The sequence below is a fragment of the Patella vulgata genome, chromosome 6 (assembly GCF_932274485.2).
Source record: "Patella vulgata chromosome 6, xgPatVulg1.2, whole genome shotgun sequence".
NCBI classification, from domain to species: domain Eukaryota; kingdom Metazoa; phylum Mollusca; class Gastropoda; family Patellidae; genus Patella; species Patella vulgata.
Genome location: NC_065884.2, coordinates 14,863,406 through 14,880,002, shown reverse-complemented (window position 1 = coordinate 14,880,002; position 16,597 = coordinate 14,863,406). Strand labels below are relative to the sequence as shown.

The 16,597-nt window shown below is 39.1% G+C and overlaps 2 protein-coding genes across 3 annotated transcripts; both read left to right on the top strand.

Annotated features, from left to right (window-relative positions):
* Positions 1 to 4,153: 4,153 nt before the first annotated feature.
* Positions 4,154 to 4,690, top strand: LOC126824275 (UDP-glucuronosyltransferase 2B33-like). Its single transcript, XM_050553473.1, has one exon. It carries the CDS (start codon positions 4,154 to 4,156, stop codon positions 4,688 to 4,690), a length of 537 nt encoding a protein of 178 aa, XP_050409430.1.
* A 2,826-nt stretch (positions 4,691 to 7,516) lies between these two features.
* LOC126823856 (UDP-glucuronosyltransferase 1A7) lies at positions 7,517 to 13,434 on the top strand. Of its 2 annotated transcripts, none has more exons than XM_050552903.1 (2): positions 7,517 to 7,704; positions 11,408 to 13,434. In XM_050552903.1, exon 2 carries the CDS (start codon positions 11,467 to 11,469, stop codon positions 12,997 to 12,999), a length of 1,533 nt encoding a protein of 510 aa, XP_050408860.1. In that variant the 5' UTR covers positions 7,517 to 7,704; positions 11,408 to 11,466; the 3' UTR covers positions 13,000 to 13,434. The 2 variants fall into 2 exon arrangements, with proteins under 2 accessions (XP_050408860.1, XP_050408859.1); XM_050552902.1 differs by lacking the exon at positions 7,517 to 7,704 and adding an exon at positions 7,760 to 7,921.
* The last annotated feature ends 3,163 nt before the right edge of the window (positions 13,435 to 16,597 follow it).

The following is a 16,597-nucleotide window of genomic DNA, read 5'->3' as shown; positions in this document are numbered from 1 at the left end:
TTTATGCTTGTTGATTGGAATTATTAGTTTTGAAACTTAAAACAATAGTTCCCTTTCTGGACCAGTAACTGGGTATCAATCGCTGCTGTCTTTTTCTTGGGGGGGGGACGCTTTTCGACATTTTTGTATAACGTGGCAATTCCAAGGAGACGCTCTTTGATATTTTTGTATCACGTGACAATTCCAACTGAATTTCATGGCAAGTGTTGTTTACGTGTACGCTAAAGTGTACACGGGACCTTAGTTTACGTCCCATCCGAATGACTAGGTGCTGCCATTGTCATGCCCTTCGTCACTGACAGTCACAAGACGGAACTGACGCGACCAACATTGGAATCGATCCGGGGACCTCTATGTTAAACGAATCAGTTCCCATACATCATAGCAAGTCATGGTATTCTATGTCTTTACTGTTATATAAATAGCAGTGAATTGGTGTTATCAATATTATATATTACAGCATGTAATATGGTAAAACACTGTGTCTTAAACAAATTTTAGGATCAAAGGTTATCTGGTATACAAGAAAAGATCGAAGATTCGATTATGAAGTGTATGTGTTTGCTGGCGATTATGGTAGTTTTACCTTTTATATTGTCACAGCTAAAATACAATTTTGTATGTACGCCCGTATACCTCCAAGTTTAACAAATATACTGAGCGCCATGGAAAACGCATCACTTTTTTTCCAAATATTTTATTACTAGGTGGTTTTGTATGTATAATATTATGCAATACTATGAACTATTGTTTCACACAATGCTCCCAAACGCAAAAAATATCGGCCCGTGTGCGCAAAAAAAAATTGCACGAGATGCACATGAAAAATCCAATATTCACGTGCAGTATTGTGTGTGAACCCTTTAAAAGCATGTTTAATGTGCAGTACATGAACTTAATGTGCAGTACATGAACTGTGAAACGTCAATCTGTCGTAATTTGTTGTTGGACTTGTGAAGGAATCGAGCTAGAGATGCCGAGACTTACTGAAAATCAACGGAATGAAGTCATGGGAATGTCCAGGGCTGGCATGTCTACACGTGCTATTGCCAGACACTTCAATTGTCATCAGTCCACTACTGTAAGGTTGGTGGAACGTGTTCGAGTTACTGGATCAACACGTGACCGTCAACGTCCTGGTCCACAACGCGTTACAACCCAGGCTTAAGACCTCTACATCCGGGTCACTCATATGCGTGACAGATTCCGCCCAGCGACTCGAACAGGTGCAGCAGTCGTCGGAAGACAAGGACCAGTAAGTGCCAACACCGTAAGACGTCGTCTAAGAGAAGTAGGACTCCGTGCACGACGACTTTATGTTGGAGCTATCCTCAGGGATCATCACCGTCAGCGGCGTTTGATATGGGCTCAAGGACACCAGACATGGAGAAGAGTAGACTGGCAAAGTGTGCTCTTCAGTGATGAGAGTCCCTTTCATCTTTATCAAGCTGATGGCCGTCAACGTGTGTGGAGACGTCTTGGGGAACGTCTTGCGGGCTGCTGCGTCTTCGAAACGAATCGATGGGGTGGGGGAAGTGTAATGGTGTGGGGAGGCTTCACATTTCATCACCGGACCGCCCTACACATTTGCAGGGGTCGCGTTAATGCTGTAGCCTACCGTGATGATGTCTTGCAACCAACTTCAGCACTTCCAACAGGATAATGCACGTCCGCATACCGCCCATTTTAGTATGGACTACTTGGCTGCTAACAACATCAATGTCTTGGACTGGCCAGCCATGTCTCTTGACATGGCACCGATAGAACATGTCTGGGATGAGATTGGACGCCGTCTGTATCGGAGACCACAGATGCACACCATTGCTGCTTTAGAAGCTGCTCTTGTCCACGAATGGAACAATTTGCCCCAGGCCTTCTTTCAAACATTGGTAAATTCCATGCGACGTCGCTGCACAGCGTGCGTATAAGACCCCGTGGAGGACACACGCGCTACTGACATCTGTGTCGTACTTTTGGTTTTGACCCCTCTGACTTTGTACCGTTGATTACAGATTAAACATCCATAAGTGTACAAATGTGTTGTTATTGATGTGTTCCCATTTGAATATTGTTCACAATAAGAAGCAAAATAAATAAGATATGTTTACAGGATCATTTTGTTATACGAAAAACTAAGTGATGCGTTTTCCATGGCGCTCAGTATATCTTTAATAGCAGATGCTTTGATAGAGAAAGGACATGAGATGTGGATAAAGTGACTTCCGAATTCAGCCGAAAAATGAATTTGAAGAAAAGAAAGATCCAAATTACACAGTTTGCTCAATCCGAAAATATCGAAACTTTTCTTGAAGCTATCACAGGCGATTATGAATCTAATCCAGTATCTTCTAACTAGAAAGAGATTCATGTATAAAATTGTTGATTTTACTATATATCCAACAACCATTTATCATCAACCATGAAGCGAGAGAAGTTTCATTTATTGGTAGTTGACGGTGTTCTTAACTAAAGACAAAATCCAAATTTTAGTAGATACTAAGCACTAAAATCAATCTAATATTATCCAATCAAATTACTAAAATTTGAATTTTATATTAGTTAATATTTCGTGAAACAAGCCCCAGATCACTATTGTGTTATCAATTATTCCGTATAAATACGATACACCTCTCGTCTATTTCCCACCGTTTAATCGTAGAGTCTGCTATACATTTAAGTCTCTCACTGTTCTTACAACCGCTAACCATTAGATCAACACATTTATATATTTAAGAACAAATGTCCATGGATCGAGCTATGATACACAGCTATACAAAAGTAGCCTACATACATAGATGCCTTTTGTTGATACATAAAATTTACCCCTAGATAGGATTCAGATTAATTATTCTCATTTGGTTACCCATGTTGGTTGACATTTTCTGCCAGCGCTTAGTGGATACTCATGATTTTGAGATGGAACGATAATAGAGTTAAGAGGTTGGTCATGTTGAAATATTGGGCCGATAGTTGTGTTTAATAGACTGCTATACTTCCCTGGTGAAAGTTATTGGGCAAGAAGTTGCTAAATGCTGCTCCATATGGAAGAAAACGTTCAAACCTTGACTCATCTGAAAACATCACATTGCTCCAGCGTCGATTATCCCAGTGTTGACGATCCCTACACCAACGACGTCTTGCCTGAATGTGATGATCTCTCAAACAAGGGATCACGCGAGGACGTCGGGCGCGAAGGTGACCCCTATGCAGTCGATTCCGAATCGTCTGGCCACTCACACTCACACCAGTGTCTGTTTGAAGACGAGCGCTGATCTGATTTGCTGTGATGACACGATTTCTCAAGGCCAAGGTACGGATAAATCGATCCTGGGCTTGAGTTGTCGCCCTTGGTCGACCTGAGCGTGGTCTGTCCTGTACAGATTGTGTATCACGGTATCTGGACCATAGCCTGCTTATGACAGACTGAGAAACATTCATCGTCCGCGCCACAACCGCCTGTGTTGTGCCGATCTGTAGCATGCCAAGGGCACGTAACCTTTCATTTTGGGTAAGCCGACGCATATCAAAATTTGTTTTCTGGTCACTAAAACAATTAAACTGATGTTTCCACCCTGGAATTCAATGCCACAATGACTGTAACATTCAAAGTCAGAGTCGTGCAAATCTTGAGTTGGACCCCCATGATGATCCCAAGCATCACCTGCATTCCATGCGGTAGCTATTGGTGCGTTTGGGCGTCACATGTAACTGGAAATGTTTCTTCTGTTAGGTTCTATAGTGACTTTTTTCGTAGTCATTTGCATATGTTAGTATTATGCCCCCAAAATCAAATATCCCCTACTTTTTTTTGAATAGTATATAATTCTTAAAGCACAGTTATATATTATAGAACGTGATGATGTACTTCTGCCACCAGTACCAACTATGCCTAATGTTAAACGAATAAATCCCATCACCTCCATAATTAAAGATAAAATCCCACAAGAATATTCGATATTCTTGGATAGATCTAAAAATGGCGCCATACTTGTGTCGTTTGGAAGCATGGTACCTAACACTAATAATACAATCTATACCAAATTAGTTACGGCTTTTAGGAATACAAAATATGATTTCATTATTAAAGGTGATTTTGTTAAATACAAAATATGATTTCTTTTTTAAAGGTGATTTTGTTGAAGGTAATGAACGTATGCTGGTGTCAAAATGGATACCTCAAAGATCTATTTTGTCGCATAAAAACGTCAAATTATTCATAACACATTGTGGAGCAAACGGTATTGGTGAGGCTATCAATAACGGAGTACCTATGCTAGGATTCCCAATATTTGGAGACCAACCCGCGAATGCCCATAATATGGTGGAGAGAAGATATGGTCTTTACATGGAATTATTTACAGCCCAAAGTGACGAAATCACAGCTAAAATTAATGAAGTTATTGACAACCCCTCTTATAAATCGAATGTTTACAACGCTTCGCAGATTCTAAAGGAATTAAATGAACGAAATAGCCCGACCGAAGAAGCTACGTTTTGGATTGAGCATGTGTTGAAATTCGGTGGAGATTATATGCGATCATCCAGTGTCGATATGCCGTTATATCAGTATTTGATACTAGATGTTCTAGTGTTTATTTTACCCGCTGTTTCCATAGTTTTAGCTATTTTGTTTTACTGTTTTAAAATATGTTACAATAGGGTGTGTGGACGAAAGATGAAATCAGAATGAGGTCTTAAATATACATTGGACCCGTGATGCCGTTTAACCGACTCCCTTGAACTTTTTAAACAATCTAACATAAACTAATTGAAAATGTAGATGTTAAAATGTATGGCGTTTGACTTGCCATGTTTCTATTTTGCAAAATTCAAATATTTTTCATATATATTTAGCCAGGTATGCTGCTTTGTTTTCACGTGTTACAAGGTGTACCGTTGGCAAAAAAACCACTGCAATAAGCAATGTGGCCATGGGAGGACGAACACCATCGATATTGAGCGTTCTGCAACCTCGAGTGCAAGAAACTAACGCGACAAAGGTTTTGCTTTTTAACGTATTGTTTATTCAAATTTGGTGTCATGAGTGGATGAACCCTATCGATATGCATCGTTCCGCGACTTTCAGTTCTAGGGTTATCCCCCTTTTCGAAAATGTAAGGCAATAGAGGCTACATTTTAACTGGGTTTTATTTTACGTCGGATCTTTTTCTATGGAATGGAGCTTAACGTCCTACTTTTCTGCTTCGACTGGGATAATGAAGACGGTCATATGGCATACAATGTGCTAAGAGGGAAATTTTGCCAGACAACGACGCTACGGCCTACACTTATATCGAACTCCGACTGCCAGGGGATCTTTTACGTGCACACCAATGTGTACACGGGACCTCGGTTTTCGTCTCATTCGAACGACTAGACAGCTGTCCTTGTCAAACCTTCCTTTCTGCACCACTGACAAGGGAAAACCAAGCCGAAAAAATCCAGATGAACTTTTTTGTCCCACCGAGATCCAACCCGCGATCTCCTGGCTAGCGAGGCAGCGATCTTTTTCAAATTTGATGATAAGCATTGTATTTGTAAGAAATGTCGAATCAGCTTCTTTGTTATGCCCCATGTAATGAAATCCTTGTGAACGCAAAATAGGTTATAGGCTTTCATTTCTGGTGGCAGGCATTGGGGTCACAATGGCTATTTTTTTTCAAAGTTGTTTTGAAGCACTTAGGTCACCAAAGGACGAATACTATCGATATTGACGGTTCGTCGACTGTCCGTTCCTGAGTTATTCCCCCTTTACCGAAAACTCTGTGAACTGATAGTTACTGCAGATTTTAACGGATACTTCTTTGTCAAGAATTGGGTTTATGAGAAGACGAATAGTCCCCGCAGCGCGGATTTCCGTTTCGGAGTTACCAAACACCAACGCCACCACCCACACATTTGGTGGTAAGTGTTGGGGTCATCGATATTTAGCGCTCTGTAAACTTTTCTTTCTAGCGCCCCTCACCCCACCGCCATTTCCCGAAATCTTGTCAACAGATAGAGATTAGATTTCTAGAAGACATCAAATTTGCTGAACAATTAAGTTTTAATTTCGGATCAGCGGCTGTCTAGGTTTATCATTAATTTCTTTATTGGAGACAAAGGTCGTGCGTGGGAGAGAGAGAGAGAGAGAGAGAGAGAGAGAGATGGGGGTTTAACGTCCACTCGACACAAACTAGGTCATTTCGGGACTAACACATGGTTCAATTTTATTTCAATAATTCACTTGCGCGTAGGGGCCTTTAGCAGTGGGAGGAAACGGGAGGACCCGGAGAAAACCCACGAGGTTAGACAGGCGACCCTACTCCTTGTCACGTACAACCGGAGAATCGAAACCCCGCCAGTTGACGCAATGACAGACCTTATGATACAGCGCGCACGTGCTAACCATTCGGCCATCCAACCCCACCTCATGCCTAAGCGTATTTCCCGGTTGTGCGTGACTTTTTGTTCAAGCTTGTCAAGGCGATAGAGATCAGGTTTCTTTAAATCCGTGTCAATTTTGGTCCCAAATTTTCCTTTCGGATAACCTGCTGCCAAGACATATCTCTACTTCGCGGGCGTATTTCCATACTTGTTTGGGTATATTTTTAATATGTATCTAAGAGTTCAAAAGACTGGTGGCTGTGAATAATTTTAGTTAATATGATATAACCAATACTTGTATTGGAAAACACACGGTGAAAGTTTTGTAAAAACTAAATACAGTTAGTTTGTATTTTTCTGTTCGGATGGTTATTCGATTTGTTATTTTTTTTAAAGCCGACTTTAAAAGTTGGAAAGACAGTTGCGCTAATATGGTGTCAAATATGGTGGCAATGAATAACTTCAGGTATCAAATGATGAATTTTTTTTTTTTTTTTATGAAAAATATACAATAATTAACATGAAAAGGTAGTTCGTATCTATTCTGCTCGGATTTTGGAGCGCCTGACAAAAACAGCTGTTCAGTCGTTCGGATGGGAGGAAAACGACGTCTCGTGCACGTAAAAGATCCCTTGGCAGTTGGAATTCGATATAAGAGTAGGTCATAGTGTCGCTGCCCCGGGCAAAATTCCCCTCGTTGTACACTGTATGGCGTATGCCAGTCTTCATTAGCCCAGTCGGAGCAGAAAAGTAGGACGTTAAACACCATTTCATTTCATTTCTAGATAGTGCTATTGTTTTTAAAGATGACTTTTGCTAAAATGATGTCCATTCTGTTGGCAGGTAAGGATTTTACCTTCTTTGATGTACTACATATTTACATTGAATGGTGATACTTACATGAAACTTTAAATAATAGTTAACACCTTTACGGCAAGACAAGTTAGTCCGTATTTTAAAGAATGTTATTGGAATTTACAAATGCAGGTTTACATATAATCCGAATGTACCTGATTTATACTAGTATATATATACAAGAAGGAAAAGGCATGTCAATAAAATCACAACTGCAAAAATTGTTAAAGAATACTACGGCAGCTGTTTCTTTAACACGGTTAGATTTGGATGTAATACGTTATAGCTATCGACACACACTTGAAGGAAAAGGGCTATATTAATATAAATGAGTAGGCCGTAGCGCCGCTGTCAGGTCAAAATTTTCTGTCTTCATCAATCCAGGACTAGACACACTTTCTCTGACAAGTGAGGACCGGGTTAAAAAACATCGGATGATTCTTCTCGATCCAAGCCTAACAAGTTACTCGAAGTGAAAGGCAGGTAAGAATAGCTTACAACTTACCACGCTCGTTGAAGCGTGGGACTAGTGTGTGATGGGGTCAGTAAATGGGACTGGTATAAGCGTGTCAATACATGTGTTTATCATTGTTTACATACGTCGGGGTTAAAAATATAGGGTCCATGCCTTTCTTCAAAGTTTACTGTCTACGATGTATTAAGAAGGGGACATAATATTTCGACAGACATCGACTTCAAGGTAAGTACTGATAATTAGAGTCAGGTACATCATGGCATAGCATGTCATGATGATTCTGTAAGTTTTGTTAACTATTATTGAAATAAAATGGCGGTGAAGGTTTTACCAACAGGCCTAATGATGAAGACAGACATACGTCATGTAGGGCGCTACGAGGGGAATAGCGCTCTGACAGCAGCGATATACGAGGAGTTTAGTACTTCGTCCCATTTATTAGACGCCTTTCCTCGCCCCACCCTTTATCCTGCACCACACCCAAAGGGAAACCAGACACGTACCACTTTCTCATCGAATAACCAATTGGTTAGTGGACCAATCTCTGCTAAAATACTATGGTTCACTACATAAATATAAAACTAATACTACCTGGGGTCTAGCCTTTCTAAAAATAAGTTAAATTTGTAACAGTATACTTTCGACGCTGCGAGATATATGTGTAGGTACCATTTCTAATGTATTATAATCATTGTCCTTTCAACCACATTTTCTCCGGGGAAGCTTCATCCTAAAAATATAGTTATTGTATAGGTCATGCAAAGTGATAAGCATAGGTCATTCAGATTTTCCGGCGTGGTTTCCCCTTGTCAGTGATGCAGGATGGAGGGCCTGACAAGGACAGCTGTCTAGTCGGTCGGATGGGACGAAAAACCGAGGTCCCGTGTACACATTGGCGTGCGCGTAAAAGACCCCTTGGCAGTTGGAATTCGATATAAGAGTATACCGTAGCGCCGCTGCCCGGGCAAAATTTCCTTCATAGCACACTGTATGGCGTATGCCCGTCTTCATTAGCCCAGGTTAGGAGCAGAACAGTAGGACGTTAAACCCCATTTCATTTCATTTCATACAGTATTGTGAAAACATAGAGTTAGATCATATTAAAACATAGACCAAGTACGTATCATGGTTAAAACCTAGTTAGATGATGTAATATGGTGAAACATAGATGATGTAATATGGTGAAACATAGTTGATGTAATATGGTGTAATATGGTGAAACATAGATGATGTAATATGGTGAAACATAGTTGATGTAATATGGTGAAACATAGGAAGATCATACGATATGGCGAAACTACTTTTTTATTGAAACTTTTTTTTTATTAAAAAGGAACTACTTTTTTATTAAAAAGGAACTACTTTTTTATTAAAAAGGAACTACATTTTGGATCCAGTATAATATTGTTGGAGATAAGTTCTCAATTAACATAAACAATTACAATACCCCCCCCCCCCCCCCATACCCTTAAAGGAAATACCGGGTCAATATTTAGGACTTTGCAACGGGTCACTTGCTGTATCACTATGCCGTAATGTAATCAAGTTCAGTAAATTTAAATCTATACCAAAGAATTATATTTATTTATTTGTGCGCGTAAGAAAGAGTTCGGTGATAAATACAATCTCCTGCTCGTCTTTTTTGATATCAAAAAATATCAACAATCGTCGATAAAGTACAAATTAAATCTCGGCAAAATCTCGTTTTTATACGCCCATATTGAAATGTGGTCGTATATTGTCGTCGCCACCGTCCGTCCGGCATACACAATTGTTTGTGGGCGCTCTAGAGGCTAGATTTAATAACCGATTGACCTAAATTTATACACAATATTTAAGGTTATGAGACGGAGAAGTTTTGTGTTTTTAAAGATTTCCGATAATTACTGTCAGAGTTATGGCCCATGGTCACCTTGAAATATCTTGAGGACGCTCTGGAGGCTAAAGTTAATAATATACGGTCATGGGACAAAGGATTTCCGATAATTTCTGCCATAGTTATAGCCCTTGATTACTTCGAAAAATCTTGCGGATGCTCTACGGGCCAAAGTGATAATTCGATTAACTTTAGATCGATAAACAAAGTTTAAGGTCTTGAGACGAACAAGTGTATTGATTTTTAATGATTTTGATAAACTTGTGCAGCGAAATCCATGATATTAAATATTTTGTATACTAAACGTTAGTATGGGGCAGAACTAGTAAACACATAGTTACCTCATGTAATATAGTGAAAACATGTACAACCTGGTATGTTAGTGCAAAACATTACTGAGTTGTTGCTCTTAATCAGATTTTAGTGTAGTATAAATGTTTCATTACCGACAAAAGAAAAATATGCCACAACTCTTGTTGACTCCGCGGACGACTTAGCTGCTGTTGGCGTATGTTTCGTTGCCTGCCAGCCTATCTTTTGTTACTTTATGGAGATTCTCTATTTATATGGCAAACACATAGTTATATCATGTAATATAGTGAAAACATATGCACAACCTGGTATGCTCGTGCAAAAAAAAACATCCCCAGCAATTTGATGTACTAACGTATAATTTGTAAAGCAGTCAGACTTTTCTGGTCGTTCATCAAATGAGGGTGGAGGCGTAGATAACCAGAATATACAAATGTATAGTCGTTCTTTAAAGGGGATAAAGTCGTGGAAAACCAGTATATACTGTTGTATAGGTTAGACGTTTCTTTGATTTAATGGGACACCCTACAGCGGCTGAGTGAGTAAGATAAGCTAAGCTCGAGTGTTAGACCCTTGCTTTGGCTGAGAAAGTTCACCAGGATTTTACGGCGTGGTTCCGCCTTGTCAGTGGTGCAGAACAGAGAGCCTTGCAAGGGACACCGTATATCCGTTCGGAGGGGACGAAAACCCGCGGTCGCGTATACAAATTGACGTGCACGTTAAAGATCCCTTGTCAGTTAGAATTCGATATAAGAGTAGGCCGGAACAGAACAGTAGGACGTTAAACCTCACTAACATTTCAATTCATTTCTTTGTATTGGTAGTATTTTTATACACCAACATAGAAATGTGGTCGTATATTGCCGTCCGTCCGTTGTCCACAATTTATTGTGGTCCGTTGTCCACAATTTATTGTGAACACTCTGCTACACATTTATTATCTGATCATTTTGAGGTTTATGTATGCTGCTTACATAAGTGAGACGAATAGGCCTATTTAATTTCAACAAATTCCGTTAATTACTTCTAGAGTTATGGTCCTTGTTTCACTTTGTAGAACCTTGTTATCAAGTTATCTGATCTGTATTAAATTTCCATGCATTGTTTAAATTAGTAAAATTAAGAATCCTATTGAATTTCAGCAATTTCCGTTCATAACTTCTGGAGTTATGGCCCTTGTTTCACTTTATTGGATTTTGTGAAGGGTCTAATGACAAAAGTGGTCATCCGATCTGTATTAAGATTAGTATATAGATTAGTAAACCGAAAAAGCCTGTTTAATGTCAGCAATTGTTGTGATCTAATTTTAGAGTTATGGCCCTTGTTTGAATTTCAGAGTTATAGTCCTTTCACTTTGTTGAACCTCTCGAGAACGCACTAACAACAACAGTTATCATTCTATCTGTATGAAATCGGTATCAGTGTTTTGTAAAATTCGATTGATCGGGCGATTTAGCTGCCGTGGACGTATATTTCGTTGCCTGTCAACCATCTTGTGATTCAGTGTATTATATATATTGCAGATAGCAGATTTTAAAAACAAAGCTGAGCTGTCCTTAAAGAAACGATCGAAGATTCGATTATGAAGTGTTTGTGCTTCCTGGCGTTTATGGTAGTTTTACCTTCCATAGTGTTCACAGCTAAAATCCTTTTCGTATGTACGCCGGTATACAGCCATGTTCAACAAATGTCTTTCATAGCAGATGCTTTAATAGAGAAAGGACATGACGTGTGGATAACGTCACTTCCGGATATGGATGAAAAGCTGAATTTGAAGAAAAGAAAGATTCAAATTACACCGTTTGCTCAATCCCAAAAAATCAATTTTTTGTTTGACCAGCTGTTAGGCGATTCAGATTCAAATCCAATATTTACGTATCTTCGAACTGGAAAGAGGTCACTGCCGTTGCACGAAGCAAAGACAGTTATCAGTGTTATGATAACCGACGACCAATTAGCATCAACCATAAAGCGAGAAAAGTTTGATTTAATGGTAGTTGAGAGTGTTCCTGTCTCTAGCATGTTAACAATTATACCGTATAAATATGATATACCCTTCGTCTATTTTGGACCATTCTGCCATCATTATCAATGGAGGATTCCATTTTCGCCATCTTTTGTACCTTTCAAACTTTTTCCGTTTTCTGATAGAATGACTTTCACAGAACGTGTTTTAAACACACTTATCGTCGTAGGATTTATGTTTTATGACCCTTTTAACGACCGAAACACAGCCTCCATTTACGCTCCTGAAAGACCATTTATTGGTATGACCGAGCTCCAGCGACGAGCGCGTCTGTATATCGTAGAAGTGAATGAATTGTTAGATTATCCGTATCCTGTTATGCCAAATGTGATTAAAATTGGTTCTTTGACTCCGCGAGTTGATACAAAGATGCCCGAAGACTATGCTAAATTTCTCGATCGATCACAAAATGGTGTCGTTATTGTTTCGTTCGGAAGTATATTTCCTAATACCAACGTTTCAATACTCTCGAAACTAGTGACAGCATTTACAAATACTAAGTACGATTTTATCATCAAAGGGAGCTTCGCGAAGAGTACTGATCGTATGATGGTTTCAAAGTGGATTCCTCAAAAAACTTTACTGAAGCATAAAAAGACGCGATTATTTGTAACTCACTGTGGAACAAACGGTGTTGGAGAAGGTATCAGTAACGGAGTACCTATGCTAGGATTTCCACTCTTTGGTGACCAGCCGGCGAACGGCTTTCTGATATCCTCCCGAGGCTATGGGCTTCAAATGGATCTGTTTGCAGCTAAGACCGAAGATATAAAAGACAACATCAACGAGATCATTGAAAATCCATCGTATAAATCTAACATCAACAAAGCTTCTCAGATTGTACAAGAATTGGAAAAGAGAGAGAACCCGTCTGAAGTTGCAGCGTTTTGGATTGAGCATGTAATTAAGTTTGGGGGCGAGTATAGACGATCATCAAGTATAGACATGCCGTTATATCAGTATTTATTGCTTGATGTTCTGGCATTACTTATTTTAATATGCACCTTAGTTTTAACACTTTTATTCTGCTGTTTAAAGACATGTTATCGAATGACTTGCTCAGGAAAACCAAAGATCAAGTCATCGTAATCTAGACAAAATAATTAAAAGCACAATATTTCAGATCATGTATAATAAAAGTTAAAAGGTTGTCTTATCAAAAAATTAACCCAAATTTGTACACATTGGCATTCACGGAATAAAACCATGTCAATGTAAGTAGAGGGTGTGTAGGTTGCAAAGCGCTCTCAGGGCAAAATTCTCCTACTTCGCGTTGTACACGTAACAATTAGAATGGAAGTTAGCATTATGTTTTACTTAGAGTATTGAGTAGACAAGATCATTCATTCCATTATAAGAATGTATATTAATCCATGGCTGGCGGTTACCAATCATGCCTAAACGGCGCCCCCATTGACTGTCAGTAGTGACGGATGTCTTGTTTTATGCAGATTATTTTAAAATAACCCTGATAATTCTGCAATCTCATATTATATTGTATTAATAAATTGTATTTACTTTGTTTATTTTGCTTTATCTTTCCGAATAAAACATTCCTGTGCATTCTAGTAAGAGGGTAAAGGGCAATAGTTTACTTCCTAAACCAGGGGCAAGCAATCAATTCGCTATGCTCGCAATCAGGGCCGTTTGCCACTGCACCCACATTCCTGATCATAAAACATTAAAGGCGCCTTCTCGCGATAAACTGTGTGATTTGATGAAATAATTGGACGAAAACCATATTCAAACTAACTTATCTATCGGCATACCTTTTTTCATCTCTCTCTCTCCAAAAAAAATAGTTTCAAGAATATAACATTTGGACACAGCTCGCCAAGTATATCTACTACGAATGAAGGGCGAAAGTTATTTTTAGTCTTTCTCTCCCTCTTTGCCTTTTCCCCCAATTTGCATAGCCACGTTTGCTGACTTTTTGGTGTAGAATCGACAAAAGGGGTTTGAAAATACTTATTCTGCCAGGTTTTGGTGAATATTCATGATTTTGAGGCGGAAGGATACGAGAGTTGAGAGGTTGGTTAGGTTGAAATGTTGGGCGGAAATTTGCATCTTTTATAGTCTTTACTTCCAGGTTGTGTATCTCAAGTTTTCCATGGTGAACCTCATTACATGCATTTGAACAAGAGGTTGCCATCTGTTGCTCCATCTGTGGTAGAAAGTGTTCTAGCTAACGAAAATTTGGGAAGAGGTTAGGTCGGTCTAAGAGACGAGAATTAACAATAATGTCAACGGGGAAAACATTGGTGATCTGTGGCCATTTAAATTTCATTGAGAAAAAGTGATTTACTTCCCCTTATACATCTGTGTCGGCTTCAATCGCCAATCGTTTGTGGTGGGGGGGTTTTTTGGTGGTGGTGGGGGGAGGGACATGTCTAACACGATTTCAAAGAGCTCTTTATGCGAGGGCAGTTAGTTGCAAAACTGAGAATAAATGGAATGGGACTTTAAGTCCTACTTTCCTGCACCTATCTACACCAACCCGGCTAATGAAATGGACATCCGCCATGTGCTACGATGAAAATTTAACACGAACCGGGACGTAATTGCCTACTCTTCATCATTTTCTAAATGCCAAGGACTCCTTCATATGCACGTCTATGTATTCATAGTGTTCAGTTTTACGTCCCATCCGAACGACAAGACTTGTCCTTTACAGACCCTCCGCCCTGCCCCACTGACACTCAGCAGGTCCAGTTAAATTATAAGATTTTATGGTCGAACCCGGAGAAAATTGTAACAAAAATGAACGTCCAGTTGTATCATAACCGGTTTAATCTTGATTGTTTCAGGACAAATTCTACTAAAATTAAACATACATTATGCAAGAGCTAAATCTGTCTATTGCAGATCATTCTTTAGGCCTGAAATGTTATCTAAATTATTAATTAGACATTAATTAACCTGTCCAGACCATAATCAACTCTAGATGGTTATGCTAGCCTACAATCTGTAGTGGATTATGAACCGATTTACTGCATAACTTTCCTTCACGATTTAACGATTAAATGGATAATCGAGACTGCTGTTTATCGTACTGGCTAGTCATAAATTTTAACCGCTTAGTTTTCGGTTCATAGTGGATCAATTTCAATGAAATTTTCAACAAATTGCCATAACATTATCTAGTTTTTAACTATTATACTGAGAACTGCCAACTCGTTATCGAATCTCACATAATGTATCTTTAATGGAGAAGCGCAGGTCGGATACTACTATGTTTCTTTTCTCAAGATTTTAATATTCATATATTATAATAGTTGGGTTATAGGGAAGAAGCTGTGTCCGAGGATATTTTGGGCTTATGGTCTGTAATACACAACGCAAAACAAGAAGACCAAAATTCCAAATTCAACCAGACGATCTTCCCCTCAAGACTGGCAGTCCCACTAATCACTAATAGATTATCAAATATCATTGATATCTTACCTAAGTCGCAAGTTACAAATGTAAAATCTGTTATTCTTTATGGCATTATCCCAAGATCTTAATGATGGCGACCTTTTCGTAACCATGGATGGGTGCCACAGTGGCTCAGTGAGTAGGACTTAACCCGGAGGTCCCGTGTTCGATCCCTGCCTTGACTGAGACAGTTCATCGGGATTTTCCGGCGTGGTTTCCCCCTTGTCAGTCGTGTAGAAAGAATGTGTAGTCGTTCGGATAGAACGAAAACCCGGGTTCCCGTATCCTATAGTTGGAATTCGAAATAAGAGTGGGTCGTTGCCGCGATGTCAGGGCGAAATTTACATGCATCGCGTTTGCCGTCTTCATTAGCCCAGCAGAACAGTGGGACGTTAACACCCATTTCATCTCATTTCATTTCGCCATCAGTCAGTAGAATATTGGCTGGACAAACATCATCATTGCAATCATGACACACTGTTCAAACTAACTTCATCTTAAACGCCATACGAATCACACTAACAACGCTATTATATTTGGCGAAACAAATTCAAGGTATGACAACGGGTACCAACGCACCGCCACAATTGGGTAGTCTAACATTGAGATTTTTAGAGGAAAAAATATACTCTATTGGCGAAACAAATTCAAGGTATGACAACGGGTACCAACGCAGCGCCACAATTGGGTAGTCTAACATTGAGATTTTTAGAGGAAAAAATATACTCTATTGTAGAAATTAATATGTTGTGGATTACAGATTATATTTAGAAAATCAATTGAAACATTCCGAGACGAAATATTTCTATTAAATTGGCGATGTTCTATATTTGTAAGAAATAGTGCATGCTTTAGATTTAAATATCAAATTCACAATTGAAACGAATGATCTGTAATTCTCATTCTTGGACGAACAAGTGAAACGAAAAGCTGCAATACTTTGTTCACGGTATGCTGATTTCAACAATGGTTTAATAACATTTTAACATTCTAAAGTACCCTTTCGCTCATCTGGGGGAGCTCGTCAGAAATCAATACGACCACAAACACGCCCATTCGTTCATTTATCCAATCATTTTCCAGCTTTGAATACGCCTCAACATTATGATTGGTCTATTTTTGTGAGTTCGTAAAAGCTTTAATCTTACTTGTCAGTCCAACTCATAACAGATTGGTTTGAATGCAGGACGTATGTCCATAAATCAAGAAAATACTGTACACAGCCCATATTATAGAAAAAAATGTAATACATTGAGTATCAAAATAAGTC